This window comes from Sarcophilus harrisii, chromosome 3, assembly GCF_902635505.1.
Source record: "Sarcophilus harrisii chromosome 3, mSarHar1.11, whole genome shotgun sequence".
Classification (NCBI taxonomy): domain Eukaryota; kingdom Metazoa; phylum Chordata; class Mammalia; order Dasyuromorphia; family Dasyuridae; genus Sarcophilus; species Sarcophilus harrisii.
The window spans coordinates 160,259,500-160,280,969 of record NC_045428.1 but is presented as its reverse complement, the minus strand read 5'-3'; the positions used below and the strand labels follow the sequence as shown (position 1 = coordinate 160,280,969).

Below are 21,470 nucleotides of genomic sequence, written 5' to 3'. Positions count from 1 at the left end.
AAGATCATATTATCTGCAAAGAGTGATAGTTTTGTTTCCTCGTTGCCTAACCTAATTCCTTCAGTTTCCTCCCCCATCCTCCCATTATTGCCAAAGCTAACATTTCCAGTACACTATTGAGTAACAGTGGTGATAATGGGTAGACTTGTTTCATCCCTAATCTTATTGGGAATGCTTCTAGTTTATCTCCATTACACATAATGCTTTCTGATGGTTTTAGATAGACAATGTTGACCATTTTAAGGAAAACATCATTTATTCCTATGCCCTCTAGTGTTTTTTAATAGGAGTGACTGCTATATTTTGTCCAAAGGTTTTTCTGCATCTATTGAGATAATAATAATATATTATTGATACATTATTGATAGTATTCCCAATATTGAATCAGTCCTGCATTGCTGGTATAAATCCCACCTAATCATATCATATACTATTCTCATGATTACTATTTACTAAAGCATTTATTATTTCTCCATTTGATTATGAGGTTTTTTAATGTTGTAATACATGATCAATTATTGTGTAGTGACATGTGCCACTTAAAATAAGTCATATTCCCTTCTAATCCTTATTCAATTTTCTCCAGAGGTCTATCATATCTAATCTTTCTAAAATTATTTATAAAACCTATCCTTAGTTTCTTTTTTGCTTACTTTGTGGTTATATCTTTCTAGTTCTGATAGAGGGAGGTTGAGGTCCCCTCATATTACAGTTTTGTTGTCTAAATCTTCCTGCAACTTTCTTAATTTTTCCTCTAAGAATTTGTATGCTATACCATTTGGTTTATATATGTTTAGTATTGATATTAATCCATTGTCTATGGTACTTTTTAGCAAGAGATTATTTGCTTCCTTTTTCTTTGAATTTGATTTTGATTTGTCTGAGAGCAGGATTACTACCCCTCTTTTCTTTTCTTTCTTTCTTTTTTGTTTTTTTTACTGAAGCTGAAGCATAATATATTCTGCTCCATCCTCTTACCTTTTCTCTGTGTGAATCTTTCTGCCTCAAGTGTGTTTATTGTAAACAACATATTGCAAAATTTTGGTTTTTAATCTATTCTCCTATTCACTTCTGTTTTATGGGAAAGTTTATCTAATTTACATTAACAGTTATTATTACTGTGTATTTCCCTTTACCTTTTCTCCTTTTATCTCATCCCTCCTTACCAGTATTTTGTTTCTGATCTCCACCCCCTCAATCTGTCCTCCTTTCTGTCAGTCTCCATTTTTTCTCTCCCCTCCTACTTCTGTCCTCCTTTCTATCAGTCTCCCTCTTTCCTTTTTTTTTTTCTTTTCCCCCTCCTAATTCTGCCCTGTATTTTATTAGTACTCTCCTTCACTTTTTTTTTCACATTTTCCTTTCTACTCCCTATTGGGTAAGAATATACCCAAATGAGTGTGTATGTTATTTCCCCTTTGAGATAAATTTGATGAAAGTAAGGGTCAAACAATGCCCATTTTCAATTTCTTCTTTCTTTCACTTGTAATATATCTTTTGTAACTCTTCATGTTATTCTGCCTTTCCCTTTCCTCTTCTCCTAGTTCAATTCTTTTTTAACCCTTATTTTTAAATATAATCACATCAATTAACTCAATTTACATCCACACCCTCTATCTATATATACTCCCTCTGACTATCTCAGAAGAGGAGCTGTTCTCAAGAATTAAAGTACTATCTTACAATGTAAAGAAGTAAAACATTTGTTATTATTGAACATGTGTTTTTTTTTCGCCTTTACGTTTTATCCTTTTTATACTTCTCTTGAATTCTCGTATTTGAAAATAAAATTTTCTGTTCAGGTCTGGTCTTTTCATCAGGAAAACTTGAAAGTTACCTATTTCATTGAATATCCACTTTTCCTTTTGCTGAGTACTTAGTTCTTGGTTGAAATCCAAATTCCTTTCCCTTGAGAGTGTCATATTCCAAGCTCTCTGACTGTAGAAGCTATTAAGGTCTCTGTAATCATGACTGTGGCTCCTTGATATCTGAATTATCCTTTTTTTCCCTAACTGCTTGTAGTATTTTCTCCTTGAGCTTATAATTCTTCAATTTAGCTACAATATTACTTGGAGTTTTCATTTGTGGGGATCTCCTTCAGGAGGTCATTGATGTATTCTTTCAGTAACTATTTTGCCCTTTGGTTCTAGGATACCAGGAGTTTTTCTTCATAATTTCTTGAAAGATGACCAGGCCTTTTGCTGTTGTTGTTCATTGATTTCAGGTTGTCTAAATAATTCTTAAATTATTTCTCCTGGATCGATTCTCCAGGACAGTTGTTTTTTTAATGAGATATTTTATATTTTCTTCTATTTTCATATTCTTTTAATTTGGATTGATTCTAGATGTTTCTTAAAGTCATTAGCTTCCACTTATCCAATTCTAATTTTTAAGGAATTATTTTCTCCACTTAGCTTTTGTACCTCCTTTTCTATATAGCCAATTCTACTTTTAAAGGACTTGTTTTCTTCAGTGAATTTTTCTTTTTCCATGTGGGACAATCCTATCTTTTTAAGGATTTGTTTTTTTCAATTTCATGCTTCCAAGTTGATTCTTATCCCCATGATGCTCCTGCATAAGTCTAATTTATTTTCCCACTTTTTCTTCTTTCTCTTATTTGATATCTAAAATCACATTCTTCTCTGTGGCTTCACTTGGATGCATTTTGACATTGTTGTCCTCTTCTGAATTTGTCTTTTTTCTGTCTTTCTTGTCACCATAATAGCTTTCTGTGATCGGGGATCTTTTTGTTTTGTTTTGCTTTGTTTTTCTCATTTTTCAAAGTTGAACTCTGCTCCTGGTACAAAAGGGGTATTCTTCAAAAATTTTTGTGCTGAAGGATAGTAGTCTGGTCACTGAATTTCTGATGCTGGACCCTCAAGTGTTGTTTGCTTGCCCACTGCACTGGGGTGGCTTGGCCCAGTCACACTTGTTGGAGGAGGGTTCTGGGGCTGACAATTTTCCTTCTGTGCTGGGGCTCTAGGATTTACAACTGGTCTGTAGTGTCACAAACCTACTGAGTTGAGTTTGAGGATCCTTGGTTACTGATTTGTGCTGTGGCTAAGAATCTCCCACTGGTTTGCTGGAATCACATCTGCACTGGCCTGCATTCTTCAAGTGAAATCAACCTTTTCTGAAGTTTTTCTAAGTTGTCTTAAGCTGGAAAAATTGTTTCATACTGTCTTTTTTGAAGGTTCTGTTGCTCAATTAAATATTTGTTAGTGGTTTAACTAGGTCATATTCAAGATATCTTGAATTGGTCCAAATATAAACAGGCATTGTATTAGTGACTTAATCCTGTATCTGCAGTACTGGCAGCAACCTAGAATTTAGTTCTTTTTTCATTTTCAGGTTTGTTTTTCATTCTATTGTGTTACTGTCATATGGGTTACTTAGTCTCAGTTACATAAATCAAGACAAAGCACTCACATGTTAAGAAAAAAATATATGAATCTTGCTCCAAGAACGACACAAGTGAAAAATAAAATAAAATTGATTAGCATTTTTCCTCTTTGCCCCTTTTAAAGTATAAATCCTCCTGGAGCATTAGCTTTTGACAAAAATTATTCACTATCTCCAAATGTTACACTTCTTACAGTACACAAAAAGATTCTTTTTGATTTTTTATATCTGTTACAAGGTGCTTCTGAGTCTTAGATTAGAAGTAGATATTTTATTTTGTATTCCCAACATAGGTCACATGGAAGAGAATTAAAGGTTGTTGCGCAAAGTTAAGGTTTGGGATATGGAACATACAGTGTGTTATAACAGTTTTCATGGCAAGCCCCTCATAGTGTTAAAATAATTCAACATAGTTTTGGTGTTGCAATCATTCAACATAGTTTTCAGATTTTTTAGCAAACACATATGTTCATTTGGCCCCCATATAAATCAGAAGTATATTTTTTCTCTATGTCAATATATACATATGAAAATCAATTCCAAAAATATCATAAGGAAAGGTTGAAAAATTGAAAAATTTAAATGATTTTTCTTATTAAAGCACTATGAAAATGAGCTTTATTCATTCATTCATGATTTGCTCTTTAAAATATCCCAGGCATCACCTATTCCAAATAACTGCCAGTTAACATGTCTCTTTGGTAATGTTTCTACCTTTAGTGTCTCCTGTTCTCATTGATGAGTTTCTCCATGAATTTCCATTAAAGAAGAACCCATGACAGTTTCAACTCATGTAGAGACAAGATGTCTTTTTCTACTAAAATGTATGCTCTTTGAAGTCCCCTGACTTTTTCCTTTTATTTGTACTTCTGATGTTTAGTACAGTGCCTGAATAAAGCTTAATAAAGGTTTTATTTGTCTAACTCATAATTTTACAGATGGAGAAACTGAAACCCCAAAAGATGGTGTAATATGGCCATTGTCAAATATGGTAGAACCAGAGTTCAAGCCTTGTTCTGACAACTCCAAATATGGAGAAAGAACTGGAATTTGTATTTCTTGGGTTCTATACAAGATGTATCTTCTCATTACTGTGAGTCCCTTAATTTTTCATCTTTGCTCATCTTCATGTGTCAAATAAGAACAAGTACAATGTAAAAAAGTATCCTTAAAATTCATCGCATCCAATTAAGACAACTCTGAGGTACCACACAAATCTCAGATTGGCTAAAATGATAGAAAAAATAATGATAAATGTTGGATGGGAGGTGGGAAAACTGGGACACTAATACATTGTCAGTGGAGTTGTGAATTGATTCAATCATTCTGAAGAGCAATTTGGAACTATGCCCAAAGGGCTATCAAACTATGATATCAAACTACCAAGCAGCCCTTTGATACAGCAGTGTCTCTATGGGTCTGTATCCTAAAAAAGATCATAAAAAAGGAAAAAGGACCAACATGTGCAAAAATTTTTATAGAAGCCCTTTTTGTAGTGGCAAGGAAGAAAATTGAGTGGATCTTCATTTGTTGGGGAATAGCTGGATAAGTTACGGTATATAAATGTAAGAGAATATTAATGTTCCATAAAAAATGATCAGCATGAGTGAAATGAGCAGGGCCAGAAAATCATTATATATTTCAACAACAATACTATATGATGATCAATTCTGATGGACCTGGCCATCTTTGGCAATGAAATGAACCAAAGAAGTTCCAATAGAGCAGTAATGAACTGAACCAGTTATACCCAGCTAAAGAATTCTGGACATGACTAAGAACCATTACACTGAATTCCCAATCCCTATATTTTTGCCTGCATGCATTTTGGATTTCCTTCACAGGCTAATTGTACAATATTTCAGAGTTCGATTCTTTTTGGTCAGCAAAATAATGGTTTGGTCATGTATACTTATTTTGTATTCAATTTATACTTTAGTATATTTAACATGTATTGGTCATCCTGCCATCTAGAAGAGGGGGTGGGGAGGGGAAAATTTTGTCAATGCTGTAAAATTACCCATGCATATAACTTGTAAATAAAAAGCTATTAAAAAGAAAAAAGAAAAAAGGAAAAAAATGATCAGCAGGATGACTTCAGAAAGATCTGCAGAGAATTATATGAACTGATGCTAAGTGAAGTGAACAGAACTAGAAGAATACTGTGAACAGCCACAATGAGATCATGTGGTGACCAGCTGTGCTGAACTTCATTCTTTTCAACAGTGAGATGATTCAGGCCAAATCCAATAAATTTGTGATGAAGAGAGCCATCTGCATCCAGAGAGAGGACTATAGATATTGAATGTGGATCACAACATAATATTTTCACCTTTTTGTTGTTTTTGTTGCTTGCTTCTTTTTTTCTTTCTCATTTTTCCCATTTAAATCTGATTTTTATTTTTTAGAATGATAAATATGAAGATATGTTTAGAAAAAATTGTAAATGTTTAACCTATTGGATTACTTGCTATCCAAGGTAGGAGAGAGATGAGAAGGGAAGAAAATAGATTTGGAATACAAGATTTTTCAAGGATGAATGTTGAAAACTATCTTTGCATGTATTTTGAAAATAAAAATAGATTTGGAAACTGAGCATGATACATTGCATGTTTCTGTCATACTATTGAATGAAGACCATCCCACTGAGAGTGGCTCTGTCATGGGCTTCTCTATCCTAGATCTCTCCTTGACCATACTTTTCTAGCACAGAACTTTCAACAAATAATTATTAAAATTTAACTTTCACTAATATGATCCACTGTGCTTTCTTCTGGAGATAGAGTCAGAAACTAAAAGTTCCTGTTCTTATAGAACATATATTCTGTGAACATTATATACATTGGAGCACATTGTATACATAAGTAAATACATTTTTTAAATTTATTTTTTATTTTATTAGAACACTAATATTCCATAATATTCATATGCCATAATTTAGTCAGGTATTTTCCAATTGATGGTCATCCATTCAGTTTCCAGTTCCTTGCTATTACAAAAAGGGCTGCTACACATACAAATATTTTAAAATGTTTTTTGGATTAAAAGTTCATTGCCTCCAACTTGAATCTCCTTAGTAACTTGCCTTAAAAGTAACCATTCAACCTTTCCTTGACCTAATGGGGAACCTACTTACTTTTTCCCAAAGCCCATTTCTTTTAGGAGAAATTTTTCCTTAAATCAATTATATTTATTAATTAAATAACTTTTCAAAGTAAATTTTTATTCACTAAAAATTCACTTTAAAAGTGCTAGCAAAACTATACAAAATATACTCCAAAAGCAATAGACTTGGGGAAAAATTTATAGCCAAGGATTCTGATAAAGGTCTCATTTCTAAACTATATAGAGAATTGACTCAAATTTATAAGAATATAAGCCATTCTCCAATTGATAAACGGTCAAAAATATGAACAATTTTCAGAAAAAGAAGTTAAAACCATTTCTGGTCACATGAAAAAATACTCTGTCACTATAAGAAAAAAGCAAATTAAGACAATTCTGAGGTAACACCACACAACTCTAAGACTGGCTAAGATAGTATGAGAAGATAATGATGAATGTTGGAGAGAATGTAAAAGTGTGACACTAATGCATTTTTGATGGAATTGTGAACTGATCCAACCATTCTGGAGAGTAATATGGAACTATGCCCAAAGATCTATCAAACTGTGCATACCCTTTGATCCAGCAGTGTCTGTATTGGGTCTATATCCCAAAGAGATTGTAAAAAAAGGAAAAGAACCCACATGTGCAAAAATGTTTGTGTCAGCCCTTTTTGTAGTAGCAAGGAACTGGAAACTGAATGAATGTCCATCAGTTAGAGAATGACTGAATAAATTATGGTATATGAATATTATGGAATATTATTATTCTATAAGAAACAATCAGCAGGACGATTTCAGAAAGGCCTGGAGAGACTTATGTGAACTGATCCTAAGGGGAGTGAGGAGAACCAAGAGAACAATGTGCACAGCAATAAGTAGATTATATTATGATTAATTCTGATGCAAGTGGTTTTTTTCAACAATGAAATGATTCTAGCCAGTTCCAATGGGCCTGAATTGTGATGGAGAGGGCCATCTGTATCCAGAGTGAGGACTGTGGGAACTGAGTGTGGATCATAACATAGTATTTTTCACTTTTTGTTGTTTGCATTTTGCTTTCTTTGTCATTTCCCCCATTTTTGATCTGATGTTTCTTGTGAAGCATGGTAATTGGGGAAATGTGTATAGAAGAATTGCACATGTTTAACAAATATTGGATTACTTGCCCTTTAGAGGAGGAAATGGGAAGAAGAGAGGAAGAAAAAATATGGAACACAAGGTTTTTCAAGGGTGAATGTTGAAAACAATGCATATGTTTTGAAAATAAAAAGATTTATAAAAAAAAAATTTACCCCAAGTATTTCAGTTCAATAGTGAGAGTATCTTTACCATTTATTCTTTTACTTAAATGATCCCTGAAACCAATGTACAGGAATATCTAAAATTATTAAGCACTAATAAAAATGCTCTTTTCTTGGGAGGATGAGGAAAAGGAAAATACATTTTTTAGGAAAGACATATGTAAAAGGAATAGAAGATTTAGGGCTGGAATGAACCTTAGGAACCACCTTCTCCAACTCCCTCATTTTGTACTTTAGAACACAGAGACTTAGATTCTAGTAATTGACTCAAATTCACATTGCTCACATGAACTCAAAACTTGTACTTGCTAGACCTAGATTTTTCTTTCATGATATTATAATCTTTTATGGAGTCAGTGATTAAATATAGAGACTCTAATATTAATCTTCAAGTGTGTTCTGTATATAGAATGCAACAATAGGCACAAAATAATTTGATCTAAATGTAGATATTTACTCAAGTTGTAATACTTGCTCTAGGTTGACTATACTAACACCTACTTACTCTAGTAGGTTGGCTCCCCAAGACACTTCCATATATCCTACCAAAATGGAAAGGTAGCCCTGAAGGTAATGATTTTTAACCTTATTATAACATCACAATAATTAACACTTTCAAAGAGCTAATCATAGTTGAATGACTTGGGAATATTAAATGAAAATCATATGAAAAGAAGGTCAACAACTTCAGAAATATTTTTGACATAGTCTCTTGCAAGTATATACAGAATAGAGGACTAAGAAAACTCAAGTCTAAAGTATAATTGGCAAGGAATATAAGTTTTAAATCCTGGAAATCCTCTAGCTATAATCCTTGAGATGAGGCCCCAGGTAAAGTGTAATTTTTCTGCTTGAAAAGCAGTAGATTTATCTGTTAGTGAATAAACATTTGTCAAGTATGTATTATGCACTAGACATTGTACTAAGTTAGGGATACAAACAGAAGAAAAGAAAAACAGTTCTCATTCTCAAGGAACTTCAAATTTAATGAAAATGAAAATGGGGTAAGGGAAGTAGCAAATATAGACATAATGGAGAAAGCAGAAAAGTCCTAAAGGAGAAAATATCTACTCTGTCCTTTCCTCTCCATGCATATACTGTTGTCAGTTGTCCTGGAAAAGTTTGTAGGATTCTGTAAGGAAATTCAATATACTCCAGACCCTTTAAAGGTTACTCTGGAGAAGAAGATGGAGGATATGGGGGAAGAGAGAATGAAGCCATTAATGATATGTGGCTCACTTCCTCCCACTATCTGCCAGCAATTTCTTCTCAATGGTATGGATAGAGGCTGCCTGTATGTCAGCAAATTCCTAAAACCCTGGATTCTAAATTAGTCTGTAAGTTTGTAAATGATCTACAAGGAATAACTAAATTTCTTCAACTCATATGAACAATTCCTATTAATTATTAAATATTAAATAAAACAATTCATCCAATAGTTTTCAGAGGCATCTAAATTTAACAAGGGCATTTTTTTTTGCATTTAGTCTAAAACCTATGACTGTGTGACTAAATAGAGAAATATTATCAACTAATAAAAGTATCTAGGTGAAGGTAGCATCTTGACATTTGTATTAAGTGGGTAAGTGATTTGACTTAATCAACTTCTATCTTATGAAGGACATAACAGCTAACAGGTCTTATACCAGTAGTTCAGATGATTAGTTCTAAGTGGGATTAGTTTATAAAGGAAAGGAGTTACTTTTCTTATCTTTCAAAAAAATTATAGACTTAAAATCAGAAACGAAAACAGAACTTGACCAGAGTGAGTGCAATGAAAATAATTTAGAATTGAAGGATTCTATGATCCCATATGTTAACTTAAAATATATTGATTTTTTTCTTTTTAATAGAACCATCCATATGTTAACTTTTAATGAAGTAAATGTTAAGTCATGGAGGTAAAATTAGAAAGCATGTAGAACAGATAATAAGGAGTTATTCAGTGTAACCTCAAACCAAAGACTCTAATGAAGTCCAGAGGAAGCTGAATAATGAATGAGACACGATACTAAAACACTGCTGAAAAATAAGGATGTCACACTTCTCTCTCACAGTTGTAAGAAACTTGGTCTCAGCAATAATCTTAGGAGTGAAACTCCCAAAAAACTATTTTACTGACCTAGAAAAAATAACAACAAAATTCATCTGGAGGAATAAACGGTCAAAAATTTCAAGGGAATTAATGAAAAGCAAAGTAAATGAAGGTGGCCTAGCTGTACCAGATCTAAAACTATTATAACGTAGCGGTCATCAAAATCATTTGGTACTGGCTAAGAAATCGAGCAGTTGATCAGTGTAATAGGTTAGAGTCACAGAACAAAATAGTCAGTGACTGTAGTAATCTAGTATTTGACAAACCCAAAGACCCCAGCTTTTGGGATCAGAATTCACTATTTGACAAAAACTGTTGGGAAAATTGGAAACTTGTTTGGCAGAAACTAGGCATTGACCCACACTTAATACCATATACCAAGAGAAGGTCGAAATGGATTCATGATCTAGACATAAAGAATGAGATTATAAACAAATTAGAAGAATATAGGATAGTTTACCTCTCAGATTTGTGAAGGAGGAAGGAATTTGTGACCAAAGAAGAACTAGAGATCATTATTGAGCACAAAATAGATAATTTTGACTATATTAAGTTAAAAAGTTTTTGTACAAACAAAACTAATGCAGACAAGATTAGAAGGGAAGCAATAAACTGGGAAAACATTTTTACATTCAGAGGTTCTCATTTCTCAATTCTAAAATATATAGAGAATTGACTCAAATTTATAAGAATTTGAGTCATTCTCAATTGTTAAATGGTCAAAGGATATGAACAGATAATTTTCAGATGAAGAAATTGAAATTATTTGTAGTCATATGAAAAGGTGCTCCAAATCACTATTGATCAGAGAAATGCAAATTAAGACAACTCTGAGATACCACTACATATCTGTCAGATTAAGTTGACAGGAAAAGATAATGATGAATTCTGGAGGGGATGTGGGAAAACTGGGACACTGATACATTGTTGGTGGAATTGTGAATGGATCCAACCATTCTGAAAAATGATTTGGAACTATGCTCAGAAAGTTATCAAACTATACATAGACTTTGATACAGCAGTGTTTCTACTAATGGATGTGGCTCTCTTTAATAATGAGATGATTCAAACCAGTTCCACTTGTTCAGTGACGAAGAAAGCCATCTACACCCAGAGAGAGGACCATAGGAACTGAATGTGGACCACATAATATTCTCACTCTGTCTATTGTTGTTTGCTTGCATTTTGTTTTCTTTCTCAGTTTTTCTTTTTCTTCCTTCTTGATCTGATTTTTCTTGTGCAACAAGATAACTGTATAAATATGTATACACATATTGGATTTAACATATATTTTAACATATTTAACATGTATTGGACTGCCTGCCATCTAAAGGAGGAGGTTATGGGAAGGAGGGGAAAATTTGGAACACAAGGTTTTCCAAGGGTCAATGTTGAAAAATTATCTATGCATATGTTTTGTAAATAAAAAGCTTTAATAAAAATAAATAAATAAAAATCTTAGGCTTGAGTATCTTTAAGAAAGTGAGTAAGATTTGTGGAATTCAAATTCTTTTATCCATTTAAGGTAGAGATTTGCAGTCAAGCAAGGGGGAAAAGGCTTTTCAATAAATCAAATTAATTGTTCATACTTCTTATCTTTCAGGCATTTTGCTAAGCACTGAAAATACAAAGAAATGAAAAAACATTGTATTTGCTCTCAAGGAACTCACATTCAAGTGGAGGAAACAATATATAAAGTGGTGCATGGAAGACATATCATTCAGAAGAGAGCTCACTAGAATGAGAAGGAACCAGGGAAAATCCCAACAGAATGTGGGCTTTGAAATGAAACTTAAAGGAAATCAAGATAACTAAAAAGTATTGCTGAGGAGAAAGAGCATTTCAGGCAAGGAGCATAAAAAGGCATAGTAGCAGTAGATGGATTCTTGTATGTAAGGAGTAACAATAAGATCAGTGTCCATGGAAGGTGGCAGAGGGCTTTGAATCAAGATATTGGTGGTTTAACTCACAGTCTTAAGTCTTCCAATCTATACCAAATAATAGCTAACATGAGTGAGTTTGTCAAGCTTGCTCATTGTCCTGGCTAACTATGGAATATTATGCAATTTTAGATCAATCCCTCTAACCGACCCCCTCCCCACATTCACACCTACTTTCAGTCATCCCTAAGAATTCCTCTCAAAAGTCAGAGAAACAAATTCCTGCTAAATTAGGAATTAAGGAGAAATGGTGAATATTCATCTTTTCCTAATAAGCCACACTTGAAGAACTTATAGTTCTGGAATCATAGAGTAAATCTAGCTAGCTATTCATCTGACACACATCTGTCACTGTATTTGGGAGAACCTTCTTTCTAAATTAAAAAATTGTGCCTAGAAAATGAGTTCTGGATTTGGATTTTCATGCCTTGCAATACTAAGAATGACATTAGCCAGAAAATTAGAAGTACAAATCAGAAAAAAAAAATCAGGATTTTTCCATGTCTTATTTTGATTTTGATTCCAACTTGGATTTAATGATAGCATCAAATGTAATTCCAGGTAACTGAGCCACTTGCAGAGACATAGAATGGTAATGATTTCCGCCCCCCATAGCACACCATTGCATCAAACAGTTTCACTCTGGCTATGATTTCTGTTCTATACAGGTGGGTTTCAGAATGACTTTATAACTGATCAGGCATTAAGTACATTGCCTGACACTTCCTCAGTAGAATGGTTATTTCAGGTTTACATGACTTCTGAGTTTTGAACTTCATTTGTGTTGGTTAAAAACTACACCTCTCTGCTAGTACTCTCTTGCCTGGGAATGGGTGTTTGAAGGGTGAGAGTGTGGAAGGAAGTAGCAAGGAGGCGGTCTCAGTTTTAACTTATTCACGGGCTCCTCTTAAATGACTTCTTTTTATTCTAGCAATGATTCAGTTGAAAGAATTATTGCTGGCTCCTGAGTTGGCTAAAAAGGCTCTTTATTAGAATCCCACATCTTATGTCACTGATTGTGATTCTGTTCATAGCTTTGACATCCTCTTCCTCCACTCCCCATCCCACCCCAGCTTTGTTAGCTGACATCACCCTATGTTAGTAATTCCTCCTTTTGACTTTCCTTTTTTATACATTCCTCTGGTAGGGCTGTGCATCCATGACAACTACTGATTGTGTGAGCTTCCTCCCTCAGACTGTTATTTAAGGTTCAAATTCCATGATCAAAAAAAGATAACAAAAAAAAAGGATTAGGTGGCATAGACAATTAAACTATTACTCATTTGTGCTCAAAAATCTAGGTTCTTGCTTCTGTGTCACAGAGAGATTAGTGTGTTACTATCAATCTCATTTCTCCTTTATTTTTTGTCTATATCCAAAGACTCCTTCAGCTTTTTCTGCAGCAATCCTGAGCCATATGTTCAGTTCACTTCTCAAACACTGACCTCTTTTTCTGCCTCATCAATTAGCTTTCACTTGTGCTTCTCCTAACTATACCAACCCTCCAAATTAAAATCTTTTGCACGCTATAAATTTCAGGAAAAAAATCTTGCTTTCCTGAAAATAATCTGATTTGCCTTTAATGACTGAAATTATGAACATCACTTCTGTCAAATATCATTTCATTTCTCCATATATTGAGTTGCCATTTTATTATTACTTATATTTTAAATTCTTTCTTATTTTGACGACTGCCATCTTTTCTATTATTTCCCCCCCCATTTACTTGGCATTACTTTTTAAAAAGTGAAATGTTTTGCTTTAAGGTTTTAATCAATGACTTTACAAATATTTATTTCAAAAGAAAAGTTTTTTCTCAAAAGAACCCTGGGGAAAACATCATAAAAGGGGGAAACACCTAGGTAAAAAAAAATATTTGCACCTCTTTTTGTGGTGGCAAAGAATTTAGAAGATGTCCATTAGTTGGGGGAATGGCTGAATAAGTTGAGGTATATGAATGTACTGGAATACTATTGTGCTATAAGACATAAGGAGCAGGTGGATTTCAGAAAAACCTCCAAAGACATATATGAACTGATGGTAAGTGAAGTGAGCAGAATTAGGAGAATATTCAAACAACTATGATTGACTTAGCTCTTCTCAGCATTATAACGAACTAAGATAATTCTAAAAGATTCATGATTCCAAATGCTTTCTACATCCAGAGAAAGAACTGATAGTGTCTAAATACAGATCAAAGCATACAATTTTCACTTTTTTTGGTTTTTTTGCTTTGTTGTTTTTCCTATTTTTTTCCCTTTTCTTATGTTTCTTCTTTCACAACATAACTAATATGGAAATATGTCTTACATGACTGCTTATACAACTTTCATCTGATTGCTTTCATCTGATTGCCTTGGGGAAGAGGGAGGAAAGAAAAGGAGGGAGAAAAATTTGGAACTCAAAATCTTTCAGAAAATGAATGTTGAAAATTGTCTTTACATGTAATTGGAAAAAAAAATACTATTAAAAAACCTTGAGAGGTGAGCACTATTTCCCCATTTTAGAGATGAGTGAAAGTAAGATAGAAGTTAAATGACTTGTCCAGAGTCTCACAAGCAGCAAAAGGAAGGACTTGAACTCAGGTCTTCCTGATTCAGTTTCCACTTCTCTATTAATTGTGCCACCAAGCTACAAATATCCTGTTCACTGGACTACCTAACTAAAACATTTTACAAGCCATAAAGTATGCACTATTATTAATAATAATATACTAACTCTTTTTAATAACTATAATAATAAACTTCTTGATTTTCTGTTCAAATACAAAAAACATACCAAATCATTTTTTATGTACCTATCTAATAATTCCCCAAACACTAGGTATGAGAGAATGATAGTAGTAGAGCAATTTCTTTCAAGACCCTTTCTCTCTGAGGTATATTAACCTTATACAAGAAGAATATAATTCTAATATGGGTCAAGTTTCTATAGAGATTTAGGGTTGACAAAGCATTTTACATACAATATTCCATTTGATTCTTGCAGCAAACTGGTAAGGCCTCCTCTTGAAGAGGACCATGACATCAGAGAGGTGATGTAATGACATGCAAGTGAATTGGATTGAAGTGAAGAAGGGATCTGCAAAGTCATCTGCCTCACTTTTCCCTACAGAGCCATCTGGGTCCAGTGAGCAGATATAGATCAGAATGATTGAAGATGGCCCTGAATGCAAGGAGAGAACTTGACTTTTTTTAAGCTAACATCTTCAAAATTTAAAGGTCTTAATTTGACAGAGGCCTTCATTCAGTGATTAAGGCTAAATAGCAATTGGGCAAAGAAACTCCTCTTTCACCTAGTCTAAAAAAAAAATCTAAATAAATAAATAAGTGGATCTGGATGGGGAAGACTCTTGAGATTTTGGTCAAAACAGAAATGATTGGTATTATAAAGATTACTTTAGAGATGAGTAAACTAGCAGTGTTAAGGTTTATTTCTTCTTTGATTGTACTGGATATTATACTGAAATCATAAGTTTTGAATTGTAAGATTAGTCAGAATTTATCAAGCCCAATCTTTCATTTTTACAGAGAAGAAAATTAAAGCAAGAGAAGTTTAGTTATTTCCTCAAGGTAATAAAAGTCATGAATATCACTGATAGGAATTTACTCTTTGTTTTCTCATTAATGTGCTCTTTACATAGTACATACATACATCAAGCTGCTTTGAGTAAACCTGTATTTTAATTGATGGCACTTTCACTTCCTGTTCCTCCCTCTTTCCTTCCTTTTATGGAGAAAGTTTTTTAAGTCAATTCCATATCCCGTACCTCTCCTATTCCTAGGATGCTACATAAAGCTCCAAAGTATATCCATCACAGAATTTAGCTAAGCTCTTCCTTCTTTGGAGGTCAAAGATCAAAGACCTTCTCAGTCTGAGGTAGGTATAAATCAAGACAGAATCAGAGGAAAAAAGTGTAGAAAACACACTAATAAGAATTAAATTAATTCTATGGAACACTTGTGAGATTCAGAGTGAACAAATCAAAGCTAATTTACATGGCCTTTGCTTCTAGACCTGTTCACTTAGTGATTTACTAAAAAGTTCAGAAGAGAATCATGTAAGTTTAATTGTCCTCTCCTAACTTCTTTTACAAAAGAGATCTTTGATTTTCTTCTGCTGTCTACCTGATTGCTGTTAGAAGTATACTCTATAACTAAAACAAGTAAATCAAACATACTGATTACCACAATGGAAGTAACTCAGGTCACTTATTTAAAATCTTAAACTGATAGTTTAATTGCCTGTAGGTCACAAACCTGCCAGCCTTGTAATTTACACTGTTGAAGCACAAAATGACATTTCTCTTCAGCCGACAGCTTCTTCTTCTCTCCCAGCAATGTATCAGCCAAGGCCTTATACCTGTTAAAAAACAAAACAAAGCAAAAACAAAAACAAAAATCTGGTAAATGACTTAATACAGGAAAGAACCAAATAGTAATGTTTGAATTTGGAGGATACATTACTTGAGGTAATTGGTCAACAGTTTAGCTTTGTTGACATTATGGGTTTTTGTTTATTCTTTGCTTTTTTCCTATCAATACACACAAAAAGACTTCAATTAGGTAAAAAGAATTCCTTGTGCCAGAGGACTTGGATTTAAATCTCATCTTTGGCATTAACTACCTGTCCAATCTTAGCCAATCATGTGATGTATCTGGCCTTCATTTTTCTGAAATGTAGAATGACAGGATTGTACTAAATGGGTTCTGAGGTCCTTTTTAGCTCTATATCTATGAACCTATGACTCTAAAATAATAGACAAATCTATATTCTCTTATTCTCTTTTTAATTTGTAAAATTAAGACACTAACATTTCTTGAATTTCTATTGGATCTATGGAATTTGTTTAGATAGTCATTACCAAGAAATTGCTATTTGGAAGTAATTTAACATGAAAATGTAAAGGTTTTGGAACATTCTCCCCCCCCCCTACTTCCTCTAAACTTCCAGTCATATTAATCTAAGTGAATATGTAAAGAAAAGTAGATGCGTAAGTAGCTCCATTTGAAGAGAGAAATTCATATTATATGTTTATGTCTTCAGAGTCCATTTGGAAGGAATGTGGTAAAAAATTCTGCTCAGCACTTTACTTTCCCTTGTTGGAGTCAATTAAAAGCTGAAGAATTCTTCTGCCCATCTCATATTGTATATTTTGCTTCCTCTAAATTTGCTAAGATGAAATTTTTAGAATCATTTATTTTGCCATGTCCTTTATGCTTATCTATTCTAAATGAAATTAATGTAAGTTTAAAATTCCCATCAATAGAAAAAATTGACTTTCATAGTATTTCACCAACCAACTGATAGCTATTTGTTAAGCCTTTCCTCGTCCATCTTCTTCTCCTTTTGGCATTTCACCTGGCATGTGAGCAAATAGTGCATTAAAAAAACAAAAGCATCTGCATTAACTTTCTTTCTGCTACTACATTATATTGTTTATCAATATCATGTTAAACTGTACTATAAGCCAGAATAAAGTTCTGCCAAAACTTAAGGGGAAGCTCATATCATTATCACATAAGATTTCTGCTCTTTTCTGCAGAATAGCTGATAGTTTTCTCTAATGTGAGCTGTAGTTAATTGGGTATATCCCAAAATGAGTCTTTTCAATTCACTTAGGGGAATTAGGCAAGGAGAAGGAAAAAAAAAACTATGCATCCTTATTTACCATATTTACTCAGACTCTAGAATTGCTATTATTGCAGAAACCAATTGACAGTCATATAAGATGGATATATGGCTATTCATTTTGCAAATACTATCCATAAGAGATCCATTGAAAGAGGGTGGAGGAATTGAGTGGGCAATGTTGCAAAGACTGCAGTTACAGTTAATAATGCATATAGGAGAAATTCATAGTATTCACTCTTTAGATGAGTATGTTTTCTTATTTTCTCTCTTAACTCTTTAAGTACCTTACTTGATGAAAAACAAAAACAAAAATATTTTCCTTTGTATGGCATAAAAGTCTCCATCATTTGGACAGCAAAATAAACACATCAATTCTAGCACAATCACTTCTTTTTATATAGACTTTACTCAAATGTCAAGCTCTGGGTATGAGTGCTTATAAAAATAGAAAAAGGTAAGCAATACATAGTGAAGTTGATATGCCAGAGGCAAGGGAATGAAAAATTTCAACTCATCAACTTAATCATACTAAATGGGCTAAAATGATCTAGGGATGACTGGAGTACCTAGTGTTCTTTTATGGAAATAATACTTCTCCGAACTATCCTGAAGCAGTGTCCTTCCTCCTACTCACTTTGAATGTAATCACTTTTTTGGTCGGTGAAGAAAGAAGACATTTCTCAGAAACAGGAGCAGGTATTGGGCAATGGTTAGACCAAGTAGGTTTCTTGAGAATTTTTTAAGTCCCCAAAAGGTATTGGTTAACAATGTATCACAGTAAGAAATGATATATGTATAATTTAATATTTTTAAATTATCTACAGTGGAAATAGAATCAGATTGAGATCTAGGGTTTAGTAGCATCTCTGATACCAACTTACTTGTTATGTGGAAATGGGCTAATCATTCAGCTATCATGTTCCATTCTTTCTGTTATCCACCTGGAAAGAGCTACTGAGACGAACCCTATCCAAAACAGGAATATTTTGGATCTAGATATCCAAAGACCATCATCTCTTTCCTCATGTTCTACTTAACTTTGAATCTCTCCAAGATGAAGCTACCTAAATTGGAGAGTGATCAATCACCATCCTTTTCCTTTACCTTGTCTCAGGCCCTTAGGCTATGTTACATTCAAACTTCATGTCTACCAAGATAACTAGAACTTGGCTAGTAAGTACATCTTGCTATTAGTCTTGCTACTACACATGCGGACACTTCTCTGACCTTTCCCTACCATGTTTCTCCTTTCACTTAAAGAATGATAAAAATCAATATTGACAACACTGCTGGAAATAATTCATTGCTTCTATAGAAGCCATGGGTGGAAGTTATGAAGAGTCCAATTTAAACTTGATGTCTGTCAAGAAAAAAATTTCTAACTATTAGAATTCAATTATTGTTCAAAAGTAGAGTAAGTGATAGTTCCCTTTCCCTGAGATCTTTCAGTAAAGGCTAGATTTTCGATTGCCAGATATGTTAAAGTAAAAATTCCTTTGGACTACATGACCATTGAATTTTTTTTCCATTCTGAAATTCTGTGCTATCAGAAAAAAAAATAGTTCTATTTTCTCAGACAGATAAATGCTACATTAAATGGTGTCTTAATAATGATATCATTGTGAGATAAGGCAATTAAGGACAAAGATATACATTGTGAATTCTAATCTATAGGCAAAGAAACTGAAGATTTGGTTCTTTCTGCCACTTTCTGCCAAAGACTTGGGGTCTTCCCCCTCTACAAAAACTCAAAGTAAATCAATCAGAAATGGAATCACTCTTTTTTCAGTTTCAAAAGAGACAATTGAACTCATAAGAGAAAATCGCAAAAAACTCCACTCATTTAGAATCTTATGGTATGAAGTCTCAAAGGAAACAAAAACAAAAACAAAATGTGTTGAGAAAAGGAACTATTAATGTAACTCTTAAATGTAACTATTACAATAACTCTTCATTGGACTCTTCAAGTACCCACATAGTTATGGACAAAAATCATTAGCAGCACTCCAATATCTTCGATTATGAAGGATAACACTAATTATGATCAATAAAACAGAAATACTAGAAAAAGATAGATGGAGAGAGATTAATACCATCACCACTTCTTCCAGATGTTTAAGAAGCTAGTACTCATTTAAAATCACTCCCAGTAATTAAATATATCTTAAATTGTATTCTAATCATATGTTTAGAAGTGGAAAGAACCTTTGGTGAAAGTTGCACAGATAATAAAAATAGAAAGAGAGTAGCTTTCACAAAATTTAGATAAACATTCCACTGATCAATTAGTCTCTTAACCATGTTAAAAAAGAGAATTTAGTGGCACGTGATCTGTTCTTGATTAAACTTTCAGCTTTTATCATCATTCTTTCCTCTCTAGATATTTAGCCATACTTTAAAAACTTTATTAAACAATTCTGCTTGGAATTCAAGAAACATTCACTGGCCTAATATTTAAAAACACCATTCTTTTCTCTGTAGAGGACTAATTAAACTGATATGCTGATTGGGACATGAGCCTTTATTTGGGATTGTGATTATATTTTGGTAGTCTAGTATTAGATTTAATAAATTTATTTTTAAAAGATATCTTAGAGACCATTTCCACAATTTTTTTTATCTCAGGGAACTGAGCTACAGAGAGTTAGATAACTTCCTTGGCTCACATGCAATTAATATTTGAGGTAGAATTTGAACCCAAGGTTTGCTAATTCTAAGTACAACATCCTATCACATCCTATTGCCTAAACTGACATGACTATTGCCAGATAAGTTAATAAATTGACATGGTGAGGCTGAGTATGGATGAAATACACACAGATTATTAAAGGGTATTTTCCCAAATGGAATCCATAGGAAAAAAACATATATTCAACATAATTTGATATATGTACATGTGAATTGAATGGTTAACTATTCTATGAAATTGCACATGATGCTAACTAGGGCAATTAGACCAATGTCTTGGCAGATAGGAATAGAATTCTGCCTAACTCTAACAAATAAAAGAAACCAGTGTCAACTGCTTTATAATTTTATGATCGAAAAGCTTAGTTCCCTGAATGATTGGAGAAAGCAAATTTTGTTTCTTTCTTTGCAGAATTGAGCATTATTGGAGATGGAATATTGCATATTCTGTTAGACTTGAGTGATATGTTTAGCCAGTTTTGCTAGATTGTTTTTTCTCTCATATTATTTTATTTTTTAGTTATTGTTATAAAAGAATGTCTTGCTAGATAAGAGAGAGCAAAGGAATATACTCTGAAATAATGATTTAAAAAAACAGAAATAAACCATCAGGAATATAATAGTTCACAAAGCAATTAATTTAATATACAGATATGCAATTAGTACATGAAATTGCATCATGAATTGCACCATTATTTAACTTCTCTGTTTCTGTTGCTTCTCTTCATTTTCACAAAAATGAGATAAAGTTGGAGATAGCACAGAGAATATCAAAATGATGATTAAAAGATGAACATTAGAATGTAGAAGAAGAATATGTGATGGTATGTGAATGAATATTTTTGTGCTATAAGAAATAAGCAAATGAGAGATTTGAAAGAGACACACAAAAACTCATGAATTTACATAGAGTGAAATAAGCAAAATAAAAATGTATATTCTAACTTCAATATAATAAAAAATAATGTTAAATACATTAACAGTTGAAAAATGAAATGAACAGAACCAGAACAATTTATATAAGGCTTTGTAAATTTAAGCAATTTTGAAAGTGATTTAGAACTAGAATTAATGAAATAAATAGCTATGATTCCAAACAATTGATGATAAAACATGTCATTCACATCCTTACAAAAAGAAGATAGATTTAGCACGTGAAATTACACACACACACACACACACACACACACACACACACACACAAAATAAGAAAATGTGCTCCATTTTCTTATTTATACATATTTATTCCAAGGAGTTTATTATTCTTTTCTCTTTCTCTCTTTCCCTTCCCCTCCCACCTACAATG

The 21,470-nt window shown here is 33.0% G+C and overlaps 1 protein-coding gene across 1 annotated transcript in view; it reads right to left on the bottom strand.

Moving 5' to 3' along the window:
- Window positions 1-21,470, bottom strand: part of MYO16 (myosin XVI) — a 713,480-nt gene that overhangs the window by 138,678 nt on the left and 553,332 nt on the right. The window contains exon 28 of the mRNA XM_031958702.1: window positions 16,102-16,204. Within this exon, the coding sequence (XP_031814562.1) occupies window positions 16,102-16,204 (103 nt within the window). The remainder of the gene's footprint in view (window positions 1-16,101; window positions 16,205-21,470) is intronic.